Source organism: Biomphalaria glabrata, chromosome 6, assembly GCF_947242115.1.
Source record: "Biomphalaria glabrata chromosome 6, xgBioGlab47.1, whole genome shotgun sequence".
NCBI classification, from domain to species: Eukaryota; Metazoa; Mollusca; class Gastropoda; family Planorbidae; genus Biomphalaria; species Biomphalaria glabrata.
Genome location: NC_074716.1, coordinates 20,143,078 through 20,166,836, shown reverse-complemented (window position 1 = coordinate 20,166,836; position 23,759 = coordinate 20,143,078). Strand labels below are relative to the sequence as shown.

The following is a 23,759-nucleotide window of genomic DNA, read 5'->3' as shown; positions in this document are numbered from 1 at the left end:
ACAAATTTCTAATATATAAACAATTTTAAAGTTTGAATTCAAATGCTGTTTTAAAAAAATTTATTGAACATGATATAGTGTTGTCACTTTCACAAAACTTAATTCTTTGAACATTTGACCAGGGTGACCTTGCTCTGGAAAACATTTTAAGCTTTTATTGTTGTTATTACTAAATACTTAAATATTCAGAATACAAAGAAACAATTGATCTCAAACACAGCTTTCATCTCTAAGTAGTTCTGACTCAGACACAAAATAGATTCTTTCAACACTGAATGTTTCTTGTGTATTTGTAGATGGAAGAGAGATACATATCAACTATGGGCTCCAGATATCCACTGTACACATCTTCTAGAAAGCTTCACTTTGGACAGACAACTTTACAGGTTGGACATTCCTTCCTGGTTAGAGAGAATCCATTCTGGAATGCATCCACTGGTACTGTGGTCATACTACATCATCATTTAGAAAAGATGGAATCTCTGATGAAATGTGTAGAGATGGGATGGTTGGCCATTCTGGTAAGTTGAGTACAGTTAATATCATTAGTGTATAGCAATTTTTTGGTTTCTCTTATCTTAGTGTATTGTACTATTATTAAATTATATAATGGCATATATACAATAAAAAAACAACTAACAAATTAAATTAACATCTTATCTATAAGTTAGTAATTATTATATAAGTACTTTGATATGACATGTTTGTTCTATTACTTTATACTTTTTGAAACAAACCATTAACCTGTTTCAACTGAACTCCAACTAGTAAAAGCTTTGTGATACATTTAATACATCTCAACACATTGAAAAAACAATGTATAATGTCCTCTGGTTACATTGATTTCATTTTTAGCTTGGTTCCCAGTCAACTGGTAAAACTAGTCTGGTCAAACTACTGGCTCAACTAACTGGAAATACTCTTGTAATTCTTCCCATGAACAGTTCCATGGATACCATAGAACTCTTAGGTGGTTTTGAGCAGGTGAGACATAATCTCTTGACTATTTAAAAGTGGCTGTTTGGGGCGATTTGCATACAGATATCATTTTTTTTTAATCTTTGGAGATTCTTGTAAAAGGATTTCATTGTACAGGATGAGGATCTTTAGTGGCAGAAGGACTGGTAGTCTCATATCTGAACTGTCAAGCAGTCAGAACATTCTATGAATGAAGACTAATATTTAGAGACTTGAATTAATATATCATAAAGAAGAAAAATTGTATTCAGAAAATGTTTATCTAATTTTGTTCATAACAGGAGAATGATAAGTTTAATAGTACAGTTAAGTTTAAAAAGACTACATACTCTGATTATAATGATTGGTATTATTTAAATTAAGAATATCAATGCCCAAATGAAACATCTAAAGATTTGTACATAAACATATGATAAGAAAGATTTATGTTTGCTCTGCTAAGTTATATGACAATTTGAGAAAGTCGTTCCAACTTTGGAAATAAAAAGTGAAAGAGATAAACATAAATAGCAACTTTGTGTTTTCAGATCATTTACAACTAGAGCAGGGGTTCTCAACCTGTGGGTCGCAACCCCCTTGTGGGTCGATTGACAATTTGCCAGGGGTTGCCTAAGACCATCAAAAATAAGGATTATTATTGTCTATTCTTCTATTGCTGTATGTGTGTGTATGGGGGGGGGGTCGCGGCAGAGTGGGATATTGTAAAAAGGGGTCGCCGAGCTTAAAAGGTTGAGAACCGCTGAACTAGAGAGATCATTCAAAGGTGTTCATTGATTGACACAAAAATTAGATCCATTTTTTTGTGATTACATTGATACAAATACTTTCTGTTATATAATTATTAATATCAAGTCTAGGAATACAGTCAACATGTATTCAGCGTCAAATTAGCACGAACATATCTAAACCTAAACAAAGTCAGCTTTACAGAATTATTAATTTGTGCAAAGTGTTAGCACCAGTCTCTTGGTGAGTTAGAGTGAGATTAGAGCAATGGCTCTTTATTATAAGACTTCTTTAGTTGTGCAAAGTGTTAGCACTAGTCTCTTGGAGAGTTAGAATGAGATCAGAGCAATGGCTCTTTATTATAGAACTTCTTAAGTTGTGCAAAGTGTTAGCCATAGAACAATGATACAAACATTAATTTTATTTGTATGCACATACTTGGCTGATAGAGATAAACAATAAATCTTCTCTTGTATGCTAAAATTATCAAAAACATTTGATAGTCACCATTTATAAATATTGTTTGGCCTTCCTATTATCCTGACGTTGTTTAGCAATTGATGAGCAGAAGTTACTGTTAGAGAATTTTTTTGTTTCATCTTTGGACTTATCATTGGTTTGGCTGTATTACACATTGTGAGTTGCTTACAAAATGAGTGTCTGACAGCCACCTTCAGAATTATAATTTATGATAGTGTCACAGGGAAGGTCCAACTCATCATGATGTACACTGTAGTTATCTTTCCTAGACTGGTCGTGATTTGGTGTGGACTGGAAATTGTCATTGTGAAAACCAATAACTACGCTGGCTCTGTGCAAGTTATTGATCTCTTGGCAAATAGCTACCCCTGATCTGGAAGTACTCATGGGCAAGGCATTGGTATAGATATCTTTACTGACTTGTTCCCCTTTGGCTGTGTCATAGTAGATAATAGCACAGAATATTGGGGTAGTTACTGGGTGTGTCCATGCTACAATCATCAACAAGCGATAGATGTGTGGTGGTTGCTGGTAGTTAACATCTAACAGTGTCAGGAAAAACAAAGGGTACCAGCACAGCACAAAGGATATAAGCATTCCCATCATGATGGAGATTCTGCGCAGGTAGCGTTTTGATTGAAGGAGAGCTTTCTGGGATGCCAGGTCATCAAACTCATAGTGAACTTCCTCACTCTGATCAGTATGCATTGTATTGTGAGGACTCAATGAAGATAGAGATTTATGAAGGAATGTCCACTTTCGACACTTGGCACTGGAGCGAAGCTTTCTGTAAAAGTGTATAAAGCTTACAGCAGCTATTAACACTGCTCCTGTCACAAGTATTACCCACAGTGCATGAATGACATAGTTTTTGGTGATCCCATACTTATAGACACAGTTTCCCACCTCTTTGTTGTACTCTGAGGTGCCTGGAAGAAATGCCACTCCTAGATGGAGTAGCACTGTGCTGAACCAAATGATCACAACACCAAATGCAATGCAGCAGCCATCGCTACTCTGGTGGTAGCTCCTTGCTGTTGAAAAAGAGCACTGGTACTCTTCATTGACTAGAAGAGCCAGTAAGTTGTAGGCAGATACTGTCATTAGGAGAATGTATCCAGCACCAAGAACATGGCAGTGAGGGATGTCCTGGTTCATCAGCAGGCTGTAGCCAAATGGAATACAGAAGACTGACTTGACAGCATCCAAGAGGCAATGATGGAACAGGAAAGCTGAGGACATTTGCCTGAAAGTGGGACACACCAGAGTAGCAATCATGGCGATGATATTTCCAAGTCCACCTACAAATGCAACAGTAAAAAGCAGTGCACCTTCAGCAGTCTCAGAATGGACATGGTTTGAATTATTTTCATTTGTAAAGTGATTACTGTAGTGGCTGTCCATCGTGTTGTAGCCAGTCATTGTGGTCAGTCTGTGAACAGAGATCATCATAACATCTAATATTTCATCAAATACTCAAGAAAAATTCTGTAGACTACACTGTTTATTTATTTTGTTAAACTTTAGACTATACTGTTCATTATTTTGTTGAACTTTAGACGGATGTATGGAAACACATTGGAGACATTAGCTCATTAATATTACAAGAAATCAAACAGTTACAAAGAAAGTGTCTCCTGGCTGAAGATGTAAAAGAAAAGTCCAAAGTTGAGAGTTTAGAAAGACATTGGTCAGAATATATTCATTTACCTAGATCAAGTAAGTCACTTTTAAAATGTCTTAAAATACTCATGCATTTTTTTTTTTAATTTTGTTTTTATTTAGCAGTATTAAAATCAGTTGTTGTTTTTAAATGGATGTTTGTATTTTGTGTGTGTAGCTGAAGGCATGTCAAGTGAAGAGCATCAAAGTCTACTGAAGCAACATGTTCAGCATTTACAAACTATTGTATTACTTTTGGAGAAAGTCAAACAGAAAGACCTGGGTGAGAAAAACACAGCATTTTATTTCTAACTAAGCACTGCTGCCTAGGTTTTGAACTCATGTGTGTTTCCAGTAGAATTCACTGATGTGCTGTTTTCCCTTTGCAGACAATGGTGTACTTAATGTTGGACATCAGCTGGCCCATCTCATCAATACTTTATCAAATAGGAAGTCTGGAGTTTGTGGTGGGGGAACTTTTGAGTGGGTGGACAGTGTTCTGGTCAAGGCACTTCAGAATGGTCATTGGCTTCTGATAGATAATGTGAATTTTTGCTGGTCAGTGTTTTATAATGTTTTTGCTATGTGAAAAAGAAAATATTGATTTGAAAAAGTTAATGTTATTTGAAAAAGAAAACATTCAGTTGAAACTTATTTTTTTGTCTTTATTTTTTGAATGTAGTGCATCAGTTCTGGATCGACTAAATGCTCTCCTAGAACCTAAAGGAATTCTTAGTATCAATGAAAGAGGAACAGTTGATGGAGTGACTGTAAACATTGTACCCCACCCACAGTTTAGGTGAGTCTGTCACTTTGTTCTAGTTAGTTTTATTGATGTCATATTGTATTGATGTTTGAAAACATTTTTTGTCTTCATTTAATTGCTATATCATTTCAAAAAAATACTATCACTGTTTAGGTTATTCTTTGCTATGGACCCCAAGCATGGAGAAATGTCTAGGGCCATGAGAAATAGAGGTGTTGAAATATGTCTCCTTGGTGAAGTAAGTCCTCATGCTGATAGGGTTGTATTACTTGAAGATGAACTATGAATTTAAAAGTTGATTGATAAGTTTTTAAATGTTTACCTGTTTTTTAAGCACTAAAACTCCAATTAAGAATCATTTGACAATTATTGATCTTTAAAAAAAAAAATGCATCTTTGTGTTAGTGTATTGAACTGAAAAAAAAAAGTTATATTAAATGGTGTCAACTGTTGTATTTTACCCATTCAGGATGATGATTGCCCCTTCAGTAAAGAAGATGTCAGCTTTATGTTGCAAGTTGTAGGGTTGGCAAGTCCAAAACTCTTGGATTGGTTAATTGCTTTACATTCAGCAATGAGATCCCAGTTACCTTATGGTGAAAAGCCTGTCATGGCTGATCTGCTGCATGCTGGGAGTTTACTGTCTCAGCTATTGGCTAAAGGTTACTGTCTTCCTGAGGCATCAAGACATATTATTCAGGATGTATATGTCAGTGCAACAAAATACTCTACCACAAAACAGGTAGGAATCTTTTCAAGATTATTTTGTTTGCTAATAATAGTGTAGACATTCTTTGTCTAATATCATAAACATTTATAAAATATCCAACCAAACTAGTCATTTGACAATTGTTACGTTTATTAAGTGGTTGGTCTAGTCAGGCTATTATATAAGAGCTACAATATGAGCTACACGTTTCTTAGACTTTGCTTTGGCAAATGAAACTTCAGAAAATTGTTTCAAAAGATTTTGCTTCTTATTCTAATGTTTACATTTTCAGATTGCTAAAGATTTAGCTGTTCAATGTTTGAGTGAACTCCCTTTATGTGATCAAGAGGAAGTAACCAAGACAGTATTGCCTAGATTAAAGATGTCACTTATTAATGATGTGTCTTATTTAAGTCAAGTCAAAATGGCTTCTGTTGTACTGTTATCTATTTTACAAGACGTATCTGGAGAGTCTGAGTAAGTTCTTTAAAAGTAGTCTTTGTCTTATAGAATAGCCATTTTTAATTTTAAAAAATGGAAGAAAATACAATGAAAAAAAAAACATCAATTTTTTTTGTTTGCAGGCAACTGATCCAAGATAAAATCAAATCTGAGGCAGCTGCATCCATTTTTGTAAGACTTCAGTCTGAAGAGAGTTGGCAGCTTTCACTTGATTGGCTAAGTATGATGACCTCTGAGAACTTCAGCAGTAGGGACTTAGTATTCCAGTCCTTCACAGACAGAATTAGAAAGCTGCTAGCTGCTAGTCTTACTCACATTTTTAACTCATTGACATGGAAGCAACTACAGAATGTTCTGCAAAAAATATTTTGTACTTCCATACCAGGTAGGTTTAAAAACCTGAACACATTTAGCAGTTGGAACTCTTTCCAATGGTTCATTTTTGTGACAACATTTCAACTTGTTCTTTTCAGCATTGTCATTGATGTGCAAACAAAGTTGGGATTTGAACATGAATCCCCAGGCCTGTCAGCGGGCTTTGGTGATGTTGGGTGATGTTGACACCAAGACTCAGCATAATTTGAATGTTTTAAAGAGTTTTACTCAAAGGTGGGTCATACATAAGCTAGTTTGAAAATAGGCTTACTTCTAAACACTGATGATTTATAAGCTGTTGATTTGATGTATATATCTTCAGTAGTTAGTTACAAATATTGTGTTTCTGAACAGTCTGTTGTACTTACATGTTCAGCTCTATGAACTTGGTTGTTGATCAATTGGACATAAATTGGGAAATACCTTTAACAATACTGAACTTTTTCTTTTTTTTTTTTCTCTCTTTTCTGTCATTCTTTTTTTTTTTTTTTTACTTTAACATACCTTTGTTTTTTTGTTTTTTTTTATTTGCCAGACTTGAGATGTTACAACATTGTTGCCAGGTTGCCTTTAACCTAAAAGAGAAATTGGACACCATGGATCAGGCAAAAGGTAAGTTATGAATTAGTCTTTCAAAGAAAAACTCTGGACTAACAAAGTTTGGTAGAATTATGATCTAAATACCAAGTAGAAATGTACAGTTCTAAGAAGTTTTGAAAGTAGTAACCTGAAAGTTCTAAAGATGAATGAAGTTCAAACCTATAATCAAAGAGGTTGGTGATATAAGACATTTGTGTAATAAAACCTGTAGGTTCTATAAAAAAAGTAAAGCAATATTTAAAAGTAAAACAGATTCTTATTGGTAGGAACACTAAGATAAATTTACTTTTCAAAATGAACTGTAGATAGGATAGTCATAATAAATTCTGTACAATTTTAATTGTCATTTTAGTGGCCATTTAAATTCCACTAGTATACGGTCAAGAACTGTTTATGACAGTAAAGCAACAATGCTTAGTAGGAAAGAAGAATTGAGCATCTCAAAGTTTTCAACTTACATTTTCCTAGTAATAAATTCTCTGTTCATTGCCCAATAGAGCAAAAGTTGACAAGACTTAATATAAAGAGCTTGAACATATTTGTTTTTAAATTGAAGAGCATATATATCAACAGTTGTCCTAGAGAGTCCCCAATATAATAGCATGTAGAGAGCATATATATCAACAGTTGTCCTAGAGAGTCCCCAGTATAATAGCATGTAGAGAGCATATATATCAACAGTTGTCCTAGAGAGTCTCCAGTATAATAACATGTAGAGAGCATATATATCAACAGTTGTCCTAGAGAGTCCCCAGTATAATAGCATGTAGAGAGCATATATATCAACAGTTGTCCTAGAGAGTCTCCAGTATAATAACATGTAGAGAGCATATATATCAACAGTTGTCCTAGAGAGTCTCCAGTATAATAGCATGTAGAGAGCATATATATCAACAGTTGTCCTAGAGAGTCTCCAGTATAATAACATGTAGAGAGCATATATATCAACAGTTGTCCTAGAGAGTCCCCAGTATAATAACATGTAGAGAGCATATATATCAACAGTTGTCCTAGAGAGTCCCCAGTATAATAACATGTAGAGAGCATATATATCAACAGTTGTCCTAGAGAGTCTCCAGTATAATAGCATGTAGAGAGCATATATATCAACAGTTGTCCTAGAGAGTCCCCAGTATAATAACATGTAGAGAGCATATATATCAACAGTTGTCCTAGAGAGTCCCCAGTATAATAACATGTAGAGAGCATATATATCAACAGTTGTCCTAGAGAGTCCCCAGTATAATAGCATGTAGAGAGCATATATATCAACAGTTGTCCTAGAGAGTCCCCAGTATAATAGCATGTAGAGAGCATATATATCAACAGTTGTCCTAGAGAGTCCCCAGTATAATAGCATGTAGAGAGCATATATATCAACAGTTGTCCTAGAGAGTCCCCAGTATAATAGCATGTAGAGAGCAGATATATCAACAGTTGTCCTAGAGAGTCCCCAGTATAATAGCATGTAGATAGACACTTTTCAAATTCTAAAATCTCAGGGGAAAACTTAAAAAAAAAAATAATTCCAAACCAAAACAAATGGTTGCAATGTTGCCAAGTGAAATGAAAAGCTCTCAGTGTTAGCTTTCATTTAGATAATGTAACATCTCTCAGTGTTAGCTTTCATTTAGATAATGTAACATCTCTCAGTGTTAGCTTTCATTTAGATAATGGAACATCTCTCAGTGTTAGCTTTCATTTAGATAATGTAACATCTCTCAGTGTTAGCTTTCATTTAGATAATGTAACATCTCTCAGTGTTAGCTTTCATTTTGATAATGGAACATCTCTCAGTGTTAGCTTTCATTTAGATAATGGAACATCTCTCAGTGTTAGCTTTCATTTAGATAATGTAACATCTCTCAGTGTTAGCTTTCATTTAGATAATGTAACATCTCTCAGTGTTAGCTTTCATTTAGATAATGTAACATCTCTCAGTGTTAGCTTTCATTTAGATAATGTAACATCTCTCAGTGTTAGCTTTCATTTAGATAATGTAACATCTCTCAGTGTTAGCTTTCATTTAGATAATGTAACATCTCTCAGTGTTAGCTTTCATTTAGATAATGTAACATCTCTCAGTGTTAGCTTTCATTTAGATAATGTAACATCTCTCAGTGTTAGCTTTCATTTAGATAATGGAACATCTCTCAGTGTTAGCTTTCATTTAGATAATGTAACATCTCTCAGTGTTAGCTTTCATTTAGATAATGGAACATTGGACATCTTTCTTTTTTAGCCTTTTAACTAATTTGTCTTAGGGAAGAGGACAATCTGTCCAGAGAATGACATGAACTTTTCTTTTTTAAAAGAATTTTTGTCTAAACATTGTTCTACATATTAATGGAATATTTCCTTACATACGGAATACTTGATTTAGGTTTAAGTACCTGGTGACTGAGCCTCGCTCGTTTGAATAATTTGTTGAGGAAATAGATTGACTTATTTTGGATTTTTCTGATCTCCCTTTGTTCCTTTTCTGCGATGTTGTTTAATGAATACTTTTTTCTCTAGATCTTGTATTTCCCTAGCACCCCTTTCCCCAACGTCAAACTCAAGTCTCTCCCCTCCCACAGCTCAGTTCACCTGCAGTTTCCCCCCCCCCCTCCCCTTCAATTCCAAGTAATAACTAACTACACAGCAGAGCCTCATCTGATTGTTAGAAGCTGCATCTTTTATTGATGAGAGCATATCTAATTAGTCCTTGGTTTAATAGTGGATGTTTAAATTAGCTCGCCAACAAGTTCTGTGTGCCTAAGAACTGAGATGCTTTTCTTCAGTCTAATATTGACGTCAATATATTCACCCGCCTCAAAATAATCTGAGATAAAAAAAAAGTCCTGCTATTAAGCTAAAGAAAAAAAAATCTCCAGCGGAGTGATTGGTTTCAGATTGACATGTTAACCACGAAGGGACGGAACTCTGATGACAAAGTTCTCTGTAATTAGGACTCCCAGGGAACAAGCTTTAACAGTTTCTGCACGTTCAAAAAGAAATATATTTAAAAAAAAATTCTCTGCTGAAATTTCTCTCCCTATTCCCCCTTTTTTTTTTATTTGGGGGTGGGGGGTGGGTGAGTGTTACGTCAAATGTGCTCTTGAGCATACATGACCAGTGAATGAAACCTTAACTGTTCAGTCTTGGGGAAAGCATGGCCCTAGGAAGAGTTCAATATCAGACAATAGAATACATTTAGTGATGACTACGTTCTTAACAGACATCTCATCACACTAACCTGTAGTCTAGGTGATCCAATTTAATACAAATGTGTCTTTTTTTTTTTAAATCCGAGAGTTTGAAACTACAATTTTATGTTTATTTTGTCAGTCCTAGATTTAGATGTAGAGACTTGCACCTTATTTAGAATAACCTATCTGCACAAACTATATATCATACACTGCCATCCTTTATAAAACACATACGCTCACAAACACTCACACTTTTAATAGACCCTTGTAGTCACTGGAAACTAGAAACCTACTTGCAGATCTAGATCTAGTCGTTTTAAAAGAAGCTTCCATACTGTTGTTCTGTGTACTTTGTAAACAAGCTTCCATACTGTTGTTCCGTGTACTTTGTACACAAGCTTCCATACTGTTGTTCCGTGTACTTTGTACACAAGCTTCCATACTGTTGTTCCGTGTACTTTGTACACAAGCTTCCATACTGTTGTTCCGTGTACTTTGTACATAAGCTTCCATACTGTTGTTCCGTGTACTTTGTACACAAGCTTCCATACTGTTGTTCCGTGTACTTTGTACACAAGCTTCCATACTGTTGTTCCGTGTACTTTGTACACAAGCTTCCATACTGTTGTTCCGTGTTCTTTATAAAAACACATTTGATATCACATTGGTCTAGGGATAATTCCTCCCATTCATTCTGACCAGTATTTAGATCTAGAGAAGAACCGACATCAGTGATCTGTAGAAGTACACGTTTCAAAACATGGAATTAAAGTGTTAATAAGTGCTTACAAGCGGAAGGAATTTTATTAAACGTCGGCTTTCAAAAATAGATTGGGTCGAAATTGCGAATAAAAATGTTTTTGGTAAATTTAACCGCTGCAATTTCGATCATGATAAGGGCTTAGTTATTCTAGGCTTGAGTTAAATGAGAGCAGTTTAAATTTTCGTATTTTATAGTCCACGGCAAGGGGTTAGAATGAGTTATTATGAGTCAGTGAGTGAGTTATCGGGGCCAAAGAGTTGATAGAGTATTTCTATACGCTTGTTAGTGTACAGATGAAGATCAGACTGAAAGATGGCTACGTCAACTTCTGTATACACCATCACATCTGTCTCTCTCTGTATGCTGTACCTAGTAGTGACAACTTTATTTACTAGACAGATACAAAAAACAACATCCTAGATCTCGAGTTGACTTATAGGCTTAATGTAATGACTGGCAGCTCAGCACTTGACCACTCTCTACTGACTGTGTGATCGATTCTGTCCAGCAGCAGACCTTTCACCTCACGTACAGATATAGATCTCGATCTCTAGGCACAGCAACATACCCTTGCAAAAAGACGTTTCAGCTTCTAGAAACAGACAAGTTTTCTCTCATCACACGTGTCATCTTACACACACACACACACACACACATTTGTTGTTCACAGGCTTTTTTTTTTCCTCTTCATAGTTGTGAAATTATTTTTTCCCCTCCAACAAACATTACATGTCGGTTCAGTGGCTTCCTGCCATTTTTTTTTCTTCTGAAATTGACGTTTTCACGCAAGAGGAGATCATTTTGTCTGGTTACATTCAAAACTTAAGAGTTTGTTTGATTGTTTCACATTTCTAAAAGGGGGGAGGGGTGGGCGTCCAGGGGTAGAAGTTAACCTCCTGCTCTCCATCTTTTCCGCACAAGATCATTGTCAAATAAGTACAAGTAACCCTGTCACGTGTGAATGTGTGTATGTATGTATAATCTATTTTTTACAAAGGAGCGAATCACCGGAAGTGAGTTAGTTGTCAAAAGTAGAGAGGGTAGTGTGTGATATGCCGGAAAAATTCATTAAAGTTTATGTGTATTGATCTAGTTGTTTAGTTGTTTTATTCGTTAATTACAGCGGAACCTCGGGACACCTAGACGCACCGTGAAGGTAGTTGCTAGAGAATTATAAATAAATATATATTTAACAACCCCTATCAGACTTTGCGATCTATAGGGCAGATGATGTAAAGGTAGTCTTCTTCTGTGGCCGACGGTTAACGAGGGTGTCATGTGGTCAGCACAAGGACCAAGCGCCTTTACTTTCCCCGAGAGTTTGGTGAACTCATATTTATATAGCACACGCAAACTAAAGATGTGATGTACAAACTATAATTTCTGTCAGGCATCGATACCAGGATTAGATATACACACCCTAACTTTGGTCATTCAACACTCATAGCATGACTGCGTTTGAAAGCTAGACTTTTAGGAAGATGAGTTTGCTTCCGCAGAATAGTTCTTGATGACAACTCTCCTAGAATGACATAGCAACAATGTAAAGACAACAAAATGAAACGACTTGGTTGAAGTACTCAGGTCCTAGATTGAACGTAGTTGACAGTCAGGCGAATGTCAGTAAATAGCAGGCGCACTTTTTCAACCTCTGGAAGTGCGTCTGGGAGCTTTGTGGAGCAGAAAATATTTCAGTGCTGATGGGTGCTCAATGTGCAGTGCACTCGGGCGCCACAGCCTAAATGATACATCTAGAGTTTGAAAACACGGAAAACAAAGTAAGGATTTTGAAATGACAGTATCACGTGCTTTGCTATTTAGGCCAATACTAGAATAGGCATCCTCTGTTTGGCACCCCTCGACTCAAGAAAACATTAAGAAACTTGAACAGACACAAAATAGAGCAGTGAGATTCATAACAAACGAATATTCACATTTGACTAGAGTAACATCTTTAGTAAAATCACTAAATTTAGAAAGCCTTCAGGCTAGAAGACTCAAAAGCAAAGTAGCAATTATACATTAAACACTGAACCATAATCTTCAAATACAAAAACAAAATTTAATAAAATACTCAGGAAGACACAAAGATAAAGGCACATTCCTCGTTCCATATTCTAGGACAAATGTGTACAAATGCTCCTTCTTCCCTAGTACTATTAGAGCATGGAATGGGTTGCCTGAGCTAGCCAGGAAAACCAGTGACTTGCCAGAATTTAGGTCATTGGTTAATATGCATGACTAAATGCATGACACGTAGAATGTAATCATCTTCTTTTTTGAAGTAACATCTGTATTATATAAGATAAGAAGTGAACAAATGTAACCACAGGGAAGACAAACTCCGGGTACTTAGCTACGTTGTACAATCACACCGCAATCCAAGTCACGTTAGAGGATACTTTCAATCCCAAGCCAGTGAATACTGCCCTTTTAAATCTTGTTTAACAAATAATTTTTATTGAATACATATGTTTTACTCAAACCAAAGCATGGTGAAATTGATGGTGAAATCAGATTCTAACTAGCGCTTGGAAATGGACCTCTGTGGGGTACCTATAATGATTCGACCGAGATTCATCTACACAGTAAAACACTGAAATAATTGGTATCTAAGTTATAAGCCAGTAAATAATGGCATGACAACCTGGCCTTTTGTTTTCTGTTCAGAAGTCAAACTTGGGCAAACTTTCGATGGAATCAAAGAAAATGTCTTGGTTGGAACGTTGTTCTAAAAAGAAATGATTTGTATAAATATCTTTCACTATGTTGATCAAGACATTCAAGCATCTGATTTTCATCATAGTTTTTGTTTGTTTCTAGCAAATGTGTACTGTGAAAGTTAGGGGGCAGTCAGAAAGGAAACGTGTATCTATCTGTTCCAACCAATAGACGGATACTTGTCATTCTCTTCTTGTTTGTGTACGAGGAGTCAAATATATTTTCTTTGACTTGATCATGTCCTGAGGAAACTGAACTTTGAAAAGCGGACAATAAACAGAGATGATCACCCCCCCCCATTCCTCTCTCTGTAGCTAGTTGCTACTTTTACCATTCCGATGTTTGTAGTAGGATCTAGCAACTCGTGTATCTGCACCTTCCACTAGGCTTACAACACAGTCTCTTTATCTCTTTGCTTAAGTAAGATTATTCAAATTGTATTGATTGTAATGGGTTTCATTCCTAACATTCTTCTGAGAGGCTTTAATTACTTCCAACAGCATTCCACTTATTGCACTGTGTTACAATGTTTATAAACAGAATCAATCTACCCTTTAGTGTGCAAAGGAAACACATGTACAAGATTAAACAAGGTTACAAAGAGAGTTTGTGAGGGAACAAAATTTTAAAATCGGCCCCCGAAGTGGTCCACCCAGGCAGGTTTCAGAAAGAATATCAGAAGGAAATTCTATCAAAGGCAAATGACAGAGAAGAATGGAGAAAGAAGGTGGGAGACCTTGTGTGGTGCCCCAACGGTCCAGCTGAACAAGGGATAGGTGAAAGTTAGATGTATGTAAACAGGGAGCAGTCATCTTGCCAAGAGCGCGTAATAATACCAATCCCAATACCAACCTGGTCTAACTGATGTCATATAATAATTATCTAATTGATCTAATTGTTCTGTAAAGGGTCAATCACTTATTCAACATCCTCAAAAAAGAAAAAAATTCCGTAAAAAAATTAAAAAAATTTTCCCCTTCTCTTTAAAAATAAAAGTAAACGTTTTTTTTGTTTTTTTGTAAATGTAGTAAAATGTATGACAGAGCGTACTGAAAATGGCAATACATTTGTAAAAAAAAAATGTTTGACAAAAATCTAAAACCGTTTAAATAAATGAGTTGAAAATATGGTAAATGGTCATCTCCCTTACTAAAAAAGCCTCCCATGTTTTTTACTATTAATATTGAATAGTTATAAAAATTGTGTAATTTTATGAAAAAACTACTTGCATAGTTGATTTTAAAAATTAAATGTTTCACTTTCAGAAAAAAAAAAGTAGCCGTTGCATCAGAACTTTGAATGTTCTCAACTATCACGATGTCTACTTTTCAATATCTTTTTTAGTTTACGAGATCTAAACGGGACGGACGGATGGACAGACAGACCAGACAAAACTAATAGTGTCTATTCCCCTTTCGGGGGCCGCTAAAAAACAATTCTATGGTAAACTAACATTCATACCATAGTTGTATTACTTCTGTCTACTATAGTAATTAAAGAATATCAATGTCTTTGATTCTGAGGATAAGTGCAGTGTTTCACGTGGCCATGCCAAACCAGTTGCGACTAGTGTCAAGTGTGTTAGGCGCTTCCGTGCTGTGTCTCATGACTAGAAGTCAAACGGAGGTAACACTCAAATAACGAAATCAAATAACACAGGCGAAAGAACAATAATATAAGCCAGTCGACGCTGACAGCGAATATCGAACAAGAAGTTTAATAATAATGAAGGGAACCGTCGAATGTCGTCAAGCTACATCTCCACGTTCCTAAAACCCGCCTCTCCCTAACGCCGTCAAAAGTAGTCTGTTTTAAAGTGCGAACTACAAGCGTTCAATAGAATGTGTTCTTCTACTAGGTACTCTATAAAAAAATGTGTAGTTATTCTACTAGGTACTCTATAAAAATGTGTAGTTATTCTACTAGGTACTCTATAAAAAATGTGTAGTTATTCTACTAGGTACTCTATAAAAAATGTGTAGTTATTCTACTAGGTACTCTATAAAAAATGTGTAGCTATTCTACTAGGTACTCTATAAAATGTGTAGCTATTCTACTAGGTACTCTATAAAATGTGTAGTTATTCTACTAGGTACTCTATAAAAAAATGTGTAGTTATTCTACTAGGTACTCTATAAAATGTGTAGTTATTCTACTAGGTTTTCTATAAAATGTGTAGTTATTCTACTAGGTACTCTATAAAATGTGTTGTTATTCTACGAGGTACTCTATAAAATGTGTAGTTATTCTACTAGGTACTCTATAAAATGTGTAGCTATTCTACTAGGTACTCTATAAAATGTGTAGTTATTCTACTAGGTACTCTATAAAATGTGTTGTTATTCTACGAGGTACTCTATAAAATGTGTAGTTATTCTACTAGGTACTCTATAAAATGTGTAGCTATTCTACCAAGATGTTCTTCGGAATGCCGAATGTCGCACTTTGCCGATACCGTTTAAGACCCTACGACCAAATCACTCGTGCCCCAGCTGTAGTTCAAAAGTACCTTTCTAGAATTTAGAGCTTCATCATTCTCTCGTATGCCCCCTCGTCTTTTTTTTTGTCTCTGTCCCTTAGGCCTTTGAACCGTTGGGGCACCACACATGATCTGTCGATCGTCTTTCTCCATTCTTCCCTGTCTTATGCCTTGACTAAAATCTCTTTCAATGACAGTCCCGTCCGTTCTTTGATGTTGTCGTCCCATCACTTTCTGTCTCTTCTTTTTCTTGGTACCGTGCCCTGAAGGAAGGTCTTTGCAAGCCCTCATGACCTTGGCCCTAAAGTTTTATTTTGCGTTTTTTGCTTTTTTTCATAGTGGTCAACAGGTCATCGTGAGGCCCAATTGCCATTGTGAACCTGTTTCGCATCTTCTCCTTTGTGATGCGGTCTTCGTAAGTGATACATTGGATCCTTCTCTAGCATCTCCATTCCATTGTTAGTATCCGCTTCTCTAGATCTGCAAGTTAGCGTCCAAAATTCACTAACGTACAAGATAGTGGCCATGATTTTAGTGTCGAGAGCTATGCCTTTGTCTTTCCAGATTGTTTTGAGATTTGCGCTAGTTAGTTCTTCTTCCCTAACTAATGCTTACAGTATAACCTTCAAAAGTATCCTCCATTTTCCTTTCGAGGACAGTAAGTGATGCTTGGCTTGCTTGTTTCTCTGTGCTGTCGACAGTTGAATCTAATTTTTTAACACGACTTTGCTGGAATGGCTTTTTTTTTTTTTTTGTATACGCGTGTAATGAGAGATGGACATAGCAGAAATTATTGAGTGAATAAAGACTTGCTGGGGCTGCTGCTACTGTACTCTATCTAGAATATATTGGTAGACTTTGTTCTCATTGAGTTGAACACACCAGCAGTTAGTCATTTAGATGGTAATGAAAGTGAAGTCTAGTAGACGATCTCATTTTGTACTTCGTAGCTGACTAGCTAAATGATCGATCGTTCCAATTACTAATCCGACATTTCACCTTTCTGTCGCTTCACTGATTCGTCTTGTCAATCGTATGATTTTATAGGGCACACAATTATCTCCCCTGATGTGAGCTTAGACATCTCCAATCATGTCTCAGCTAGTGGTGCAAGACACACGAGGGCTAATGGGTGGATAGGATCCTCATCATTGGAATAGATCTATTTTGTTAAAGTTATAGATCGAGCGATTCTGAGGAGTGCCATTGATTATGTTTTTTACAAGGTTGCAAAGCTTGATGTCATTGAAATGAAACGTAAAACTGGAAGACTGTCTTGATGAATCCACCAGGATAGTGACGTCACCACTGTCCTCACGTTTCCACTACAATCTATTCAGCCATGTTTCAGAAGATTGTAGTGGATTGCCATGAGAACACCAGTAGTTATTTTCAATACTTTTAGACCTATTAATGTTGGCTGAGTTGCTCGTGACATCTTTATTGAGCACTTCCTTGTTCTGCTTCCTGACAAGTCAAGTGGTGCCTTCATTTTGTTCTAAACAAACAGGGACTTATCAGCTCAGAATTAGCATGAGTTAGTAGAAACGAATTATTCATTGTAACCATCTCATCTTTTTTTCCTTTCGCACTACCAAAAACATCTCAAGATTTACATTTAGATCTTTTCCGTTATAAATTGATATTTATCATAGGTTAAGATTACTTCTAACAGGCAGTGGTCATTTTATTTTATAGGTCAGTGGTTTTCAAACTTTTACCTGTGAAGTCTTTTATAAAAAAAATAATTTCGCCCCCCCCCCCTTTTTTTTTTAAGGCCAGCTGGAGGTCCGCCAGTGTTTGCATTCTGAACTATGCAGAAATGCGCTGGTTAAGTCAAGGAAGCATCACTGACATATATAAAAATGTGGTGGGTCTTCGAATTCAGACTAGCGCACACACGTTTGTAGATGTTCCTGTGAAAGTTCTCGTACAAACCTATACCTGCTAAAAGATGTCCCTTACTTTAGTTAGTTTACTTTAGGTTACTCATGGCATTTGACTTAGTGAAGTACGGAGTTCTAAGCTACAATGCAAATACGACGGATATTGTCTTTGGTCCATTCAAAACTAAATTGAACGCCATTGTGAAAGTGAATGCCGTGCTGTCATCAACTAGGGGATGAAAAGCCGTTTCTTTTGAGGATGAAGAAATGGCATTAATTGTAAGGGTAGCCTGAGCTGGACTTGGTACACCTCTTCATCTGTACCTAGACACGCGTCCATTGGGATTAGCAGCAGAACATTTTGCTTGGACAATGTATTGACCCAGGCCACCACTAGTGTTTGGACATGTCTGCGCGCTTGTTAGGAAATTTGTCGATACCACGTGAGAGGTGCCCACCTCCGGAGACTAGTTAATGATGTGTTGATTTTTAGATTGATTGAATGTATAGACATGATTGGGGGGGGGGGGGACTTAAGGATGCAGAGACATAGTTATGACACGTCTAGTTTTTTTTTTTGTATTGTATGTCTTTATCGGCAGTGACGACAAGTATAGAACGTAATGATGTATAGACATCTGGTTAGTGAATGTAATAATGTGTATAGACATCTGGTTAGAAAATGTAATAATGTGTATAAACATCTGGTTACAGAATGTAATAATGTGTATAAACATCTGTTTAGAGAATGTAAAAATGTTTATAAACATCTGTAATGATATTTTGTTTTAAAAAAATCAACATCTGGTGTCAGTATCAGCAATGTGTTAAGGAGTGTTTAAGATTTGCAATAATTGTCATCCAGAAATATCCATGACAAAGAAACTATGCCACAAGAACATTGCAATTCTTGACATTTCCTAAGAAACAGAGCATTTTTTTTTCATTCATAGGAATTAGAATGAAACGAATTTCTCCTATTAAATCATAATTACTCTGCATTCTCGCCTTGTTACCGACCCACATAGAAACAAAGAAAACAACTTTTGGGTATTGTGGTATCTCCGTCAGTTCAAAAAACAACTCATTCTTGAAGAGAGTTTACTATTGCTTGATCCGTGCTCGCAATACTTTATGTAAACCTTTTGTTTTGATAACATTTCCTCTTGCATTCTCTTGCATGGGCCTTCAAAAAATTGGAAACTGGCTAGACGAGCATTTTGAAAACGGCTCTAAAAAGTATCCTAGAAAAATGTCATTTTATCTATATCTTTTGGAAAAATATCATCATTGGCCTCCTTCAGTCTTGAAACGACTATGGTTCATCTCGAACACTTTTTCGTATGGTTGTGAAGCCCTATTTTGGAGAGACACTCCCGTCCACATATATTGCAGGTCAAGGTGGCTTTCGCTTTGGTGGTAGAGGAGCTGGTCACGCTTTTCTTCAAGAATCGAAGCCCATGTTTTCTCGCTGTCTGTAGCTATCTTGGTCAACGGTCTCTCTCCAACTAGTTCGGTCTAAGGCTATGTCTTCCCAATGGTCAGTATCAATGTTTACTGATTTTAAATCCCTTTTTATCACATTAACGTAACGGAGGTGAAAAAATATAATCATCTTATATTTTATTGAGCTTTTTTTTTAAAACACAAATTCAGTGGGAATTCCCGCACTTAACTCAAATGTTTATCATGTTGTTTTTTCGTATTCTCTAAAGAGTTGAATCAATAACTAGATGTAGATGAACATTTTGTGCAGCGTCTTGTGTAGACCTGAAGTTTGACTAATAAGTCTTTGTCAAATCATTAGCTGGACTGTTAATAAACCTGAATGGCGAAATTGGACCTGCAGTCAGTACAATAACAAGGCAGTCCGGTGTTTGCACCGTACACAAAAGGTGCACGTTGTATGCACGTATAAATGTACTTTTGTCATAACAAGATGTTTCATGCGATTTGAGTTTTATCTTCTGCACTTTAGATGTGAGTTTACCTGCAACGTGGTGTGTGAGTACGACAGATCAGCAGGGGTTGCCCACGTGCTAACATATATTTTTTGTTTGATGTCTGCGGATCAGAATGTTTATTCTAATATCTGTCTTTGAGATGTTAACATCTTGCTAGCAAGTCCCACTATGTCTTTGAGATATTAACTACATCTTGCTAGCAAGTCCCACTATGTCTTTGAGATATTAACTACATCTTGCTAGCAAGTCCCACTATGTCTTTGAGATATTAACTACATCTTGCTAGCAAGTCCCACTATGTCTTTGAGATATTAACTACATCTTGCTAGCAAGTCCCACTATGTCTTTGAGATATTAACATCTTGCTAGCAAGTCCCACTATGTCTTTGAGATGTTAACTACATCTTGCTAGCAAGTCCCACTATGTCTTTGAGATGTTAACTACATCTTGCTAGCAAGTCCCACTATGTCTTTGAGATATTAACTACATCTTGCTTGCAAGTTCCACTATGTCTTTGAGATATTAACTACATCTTGCTAGCAAGTCCCACTATGTCTTTGAGATATTAACTACATCTTGCTAGCAAGTCCCACTATATCTTTGAGATATTAACTACATCTTGCTAGCAAGTCCCACTATATCTTTGAGATATTAACTACATCTTGCTAGCAAGTCCCACTATGTCTTTGAGATATTAACTACATCTTGCTTGCAAGTTCCACTATGTCTTTGAGATATTAACTACATCTTGCTAGCAAGTCCCACTATGTCTTTGAGATATTAACTACATCTTGCTAGCAAGTCCCACTATATCTTTGAGATATTAACTACATCTTGCTAGCAAGTCCCACTATATCTTTGAGATATTAACTACATCTTGCTAGCAAGTCCCACTATGTCTTTGAGATGTTAACATCTTGATAGCAAGTCCCACTATGTCTTTGAGATATTAACTACATCTTGCTAGCAAGTCCCACTATGTCTTTGAGATATTAACTACATCTTGCTTGCAAGTTCCCACTAAGTCTTTGAGATGTTAACTACATCTTGCTTGCAAGTTCCACTATGTCTTTGAGATATTAACTACATCTTGCTAGCAAGTCCCACTATGTCTTTGAGATATTAACTACATCTTGCTAGCAAGTCCCACTATATCTTTGAGATATTAACTACATCTTGCTAGCAAGTCCCACTATATCTTTGAGATATTAACTACATCTTGCTAGCAAGTCCCACTATGTCTTTGAGATATTAACTACATCTTGCTAGCAAGTCCCACTATGTCTTTGAGATATTAACTACATCTTGCTAGCAAGTCCCACTATGTCTTTGAGATATTAACTACATCTTGCTAGCAAGTCCCACTATGTCTTTGAGATATTAACTACATCTTGCTTGCAAGTTCCCACTAAGTCTTTGAGATATTAACTACATCTTGCTAGCAAGTCCCACTATGTCTTTGAGATATTAACTACATCTTGCTAGCAAGTCCCACTATGTCTTTGAGATATTAACTACATCTTGCTAGCAAGTCCCACTATGTCTTTGAGATATTAACTACATCTTGCTAGCAAGTCCCACTATGTCTTTGATATATTAACTACATCTTGCTTGCAAGTTCCCACTAAGTCTTTGAGATGTTAACTACATCTTGCTTGCAAGTTCCACTATGTCTTTGAGATATTAACTACATCTTGCTAGCAAGTCCCACTATATCTTTGAGATATTAACTACATCTTGCTAGCAAGTCCCACTATGTCTTTGAGATATTAACTACATCTTGCTAGCAAGTCCCACTATGTCTTTGAGATATTAACTACATCTTGCTTGCAAGTCCCACTATGTCTTTGAGATATTAACTACATCTTGCTAGCAAGTCCCACTATGTCTTTGAGATATTAACTACATCTTGCTAGCAAGTCCCACTATGTCTTTGAGATATTAACTACATCTTGCTTGCAAGTTCCCACTAAGTCTTTGAGATATTAACTACATCTTGCTTGCAAGTTCCCACATTAACTACATCTTGCTTGCAAGTTCCCACTAAGTCTATGCCCACACACTTCTAAAAAAAACAACACACATTCAATTCCAGAATATTTCGTTTCGGACAAATTGTTGGAATATTTTGAGAAACTCTTTGTTTCATTTTGTTGTTGCTCAGTTCACAAAATGTTTTTTTGTGACCTTGTTTTCAATATGAACTAGATCAGCGACTCCAAGTATTGAATCAGAGAAGCGGGTGATGTCCCTTTCACTCCATCGGAACAATGTGGCAATCTCTAGTACTAGCAATGTTGGTCTAGAATGTAGAAAAATATCTTTTCTCTTGCATTTGATTACTCTTTGAGCAAATGGAAGACTAGTCTGAAATGATGTAAGTCATGTGTGGAACCACACTTCATTGAAGCTGTTCAGCTCAGCTCTGGAATGTTGTCATAGATTTGTTTTAAAGTTGTAGGATCTAGTAACACAGAGATAGTAAAAGCACACAGACTGGAGACTTAAAATGGAGCCACAAACCTCCCAAAATGTTTAAAGAAAAACAGGAGAGTGCTGAACTCATCAGGTTCAGTGTTGAAACCCGAAGAGTTCAGTCTCCCGAGACACTCAGCATGCACAGCTACTTGTATGGACATTCACCCCCCCCCCCGGGTCACGTGAGGTATGTGGCCAACGTTGTGTTTGGAATAACACATGTTTATGTTCTTCATTTCTTGACTTCTAGATCCATGCTATGGAAGTCTTCTATTACTTCACTTTTAAATCTTTGGCACTTTGGAAGCTAAAGGGGAAACCAAGTGTATAGAAAGAAACGAGTCTTGTACAATCTCTAATGTTTTGACTTGTACTAGGTTTAGTTTTCACATGCAGATATTTGGCACAACACTAAAATGTCTATAAGTTTATTGTCAGAATACTGTAACGTTGAACTAGTATTGCTCATCACAAAGTCCCATTATAACATGTTGAAATCTTTGAAACCCACCAGCAAGTCACTGTCTGTGGGCTTAGAACTTTCTAGACATGTATTCCTGTATATGTAGTTAGTCATCTTATCGCTATTGATTTATTTACGCCTATATATGTCTAGTGATTGACACTCTGTGTAACCTCGCATCGATCTGTTAGTTTAACTCTATTGGCCCAGATGATTCTATCTATCTATCTATCTATCTGTCTGTTTGTCTGTCTGTCTGTCTATTCAAAGTAGGCGTTGTTCTTGCTAATTATTATTATTGTAATAGTTTATTCTTTCTCGCTCTCTAATCTGGACGATTCATCAAATCAAACACACACTCGCCATTCTCTTTTTTTTAATATAATGTAAGTTCTATGTGTCAGCGCAATAACTTATGTATTTTATTTTATGTTTAAATTATTAAGCTATTTGATTGATAATAGGTGGCGTTTAAATGCATACCTCTTCAAGTTTAAACATAGTCTTGAAAAAAATGTTAACTATTGAGTCGAATTTTGTAGTAGATTGACTCATACAAAGCTAGTATAGCATTCAATGAGTCTATTTATGTGACCTATTGCGTACTAATAAAGTTACTCACCCATCTTAGCTGCTCTAACATCTTGTGGTCTACTCAGGAGCAGATCACTCTCTCCGTCTAGTGCAAGCAACACGAGAATCTGGACTAGTCTTACAGACTTCCACCCACAGCCCACCCCGTCATTGATTGGACACTTTTTTTTTCTTATACGGCTCTTAGGAGGGAGGTCATCTTTTTTTCCCCCCCCTAAGTGTGCGCGTTGGGAGATGGCAATCACTTCCGGTGGCTAAAAAATCATAGGCTAGGGGAAAATTTGTTTGTGAAAATTGGGACTTTCTCGTCTCAATGGACGTCCAGTGTTTACGATGATAAAGCTTTGATCTATTCTCTGTAGGGATTAAGAATGTTTGGAGATTTCACTAAGATTAGTTTCAATAGTTTGGTTTCGCGTCTGTTCTTGAAAAAAATAAGTGACTTGTTTGAAACTATGAAC

At 36.3% G+C, this 23,759-nt stretch overlaps 2 protein-coding genes across 4 annotated transcripts in view; one reads left to right on the top strand and one right to left on the bottom strand.

The window, feature by feature from the left end:
* Positions 1-23,759, top strand: part of LOC106070670 (midasin-like) — a 96,242-nt gene that overhangs the window by 27,597 nt on the left and 44,886 nt on the right. For both annotated transcript variants that reach the window (XM_056034114.1, XM_056034115.1), the window contains exons 41-52: positions 297-521; positions 856-984; positions 3,744-3,903; positions 4,025-4,129; positions 4,236-4,404; positions 4,529-4,645; positions 4,766-4,850; positions 5,082-5,354; positions 5,614-5,798; positions 5,906-6,168; positions 6,257-6,392; positions 6,694-6,770. In XM_056034114.1, coding sequence (XP_055890089.1) covers positions 297-521; positions 856-984; positions 3,744-3,903; positions 4,025-4,129; positions 4,236-4,404; positions 4,529-4,645; positions 4,766-4,850; positions 5,082-5,354; positions 5,614-5,798; positions 5,906-6,168; positions 6,257-6,392; positions 6,694-6,770 — 1,924 coding nt within the window. The remainder of the gene's footprint in view (positions 1-296; positions 522-855; positions 985-3,743; positions 3,904-4,024; positions 4,130-4,235; positions 4,405-4,528; positions 4,646-4,765; positions 4,851-5,081; positions 5,355-5,613; positions 5,799-5,905; positions 6,169-6,256; positions 6,393-6,693; positions 6,771-23,759) is intronic.
* On the bottom strand, positions 58-23,400 carry LOC106070671 (uncharacterized). Of its 2 annotated transcripts, none has more exons than XM_056034121.1 (3): positions 23,327-23,400; positions 6,663-6,733; positions 58-3,616 (listed from the first exon to the last, which is right to left on the bottom strand). In XM_056034121.1, the coding sequence occupies exon 3, from the start codon at positions 3,604-3,606 to the stop codon at positions 2,350-2,352; it is 1,257 nt and encodes a 418-aa protein (XP_055890096.1). In that variant the 5' UTR covers positions 3,607-3,616; positions 6,663-6,733; positions 23,327-23,400; the 3' UTR covers positions 58-2,349. The 2 variants fall into 2 exon arrangements, with proteins under 2 accessions (XP_055890096.1, XP_055890097.1); XM_056034122.1 differs by lacking the exon at positions 23,327-23,400 and adding an exon at positions 10,243-10,693.

What these genes read in the sequence shown, in the direction of transcription:
- LOC106070671 (XM_056034121.1), bottom strand. Translation starts at nt 3,606, where the DNA reads ATGACTGGCTACAACACGATGGACAGCCACTACAGTAATCACTTTACA.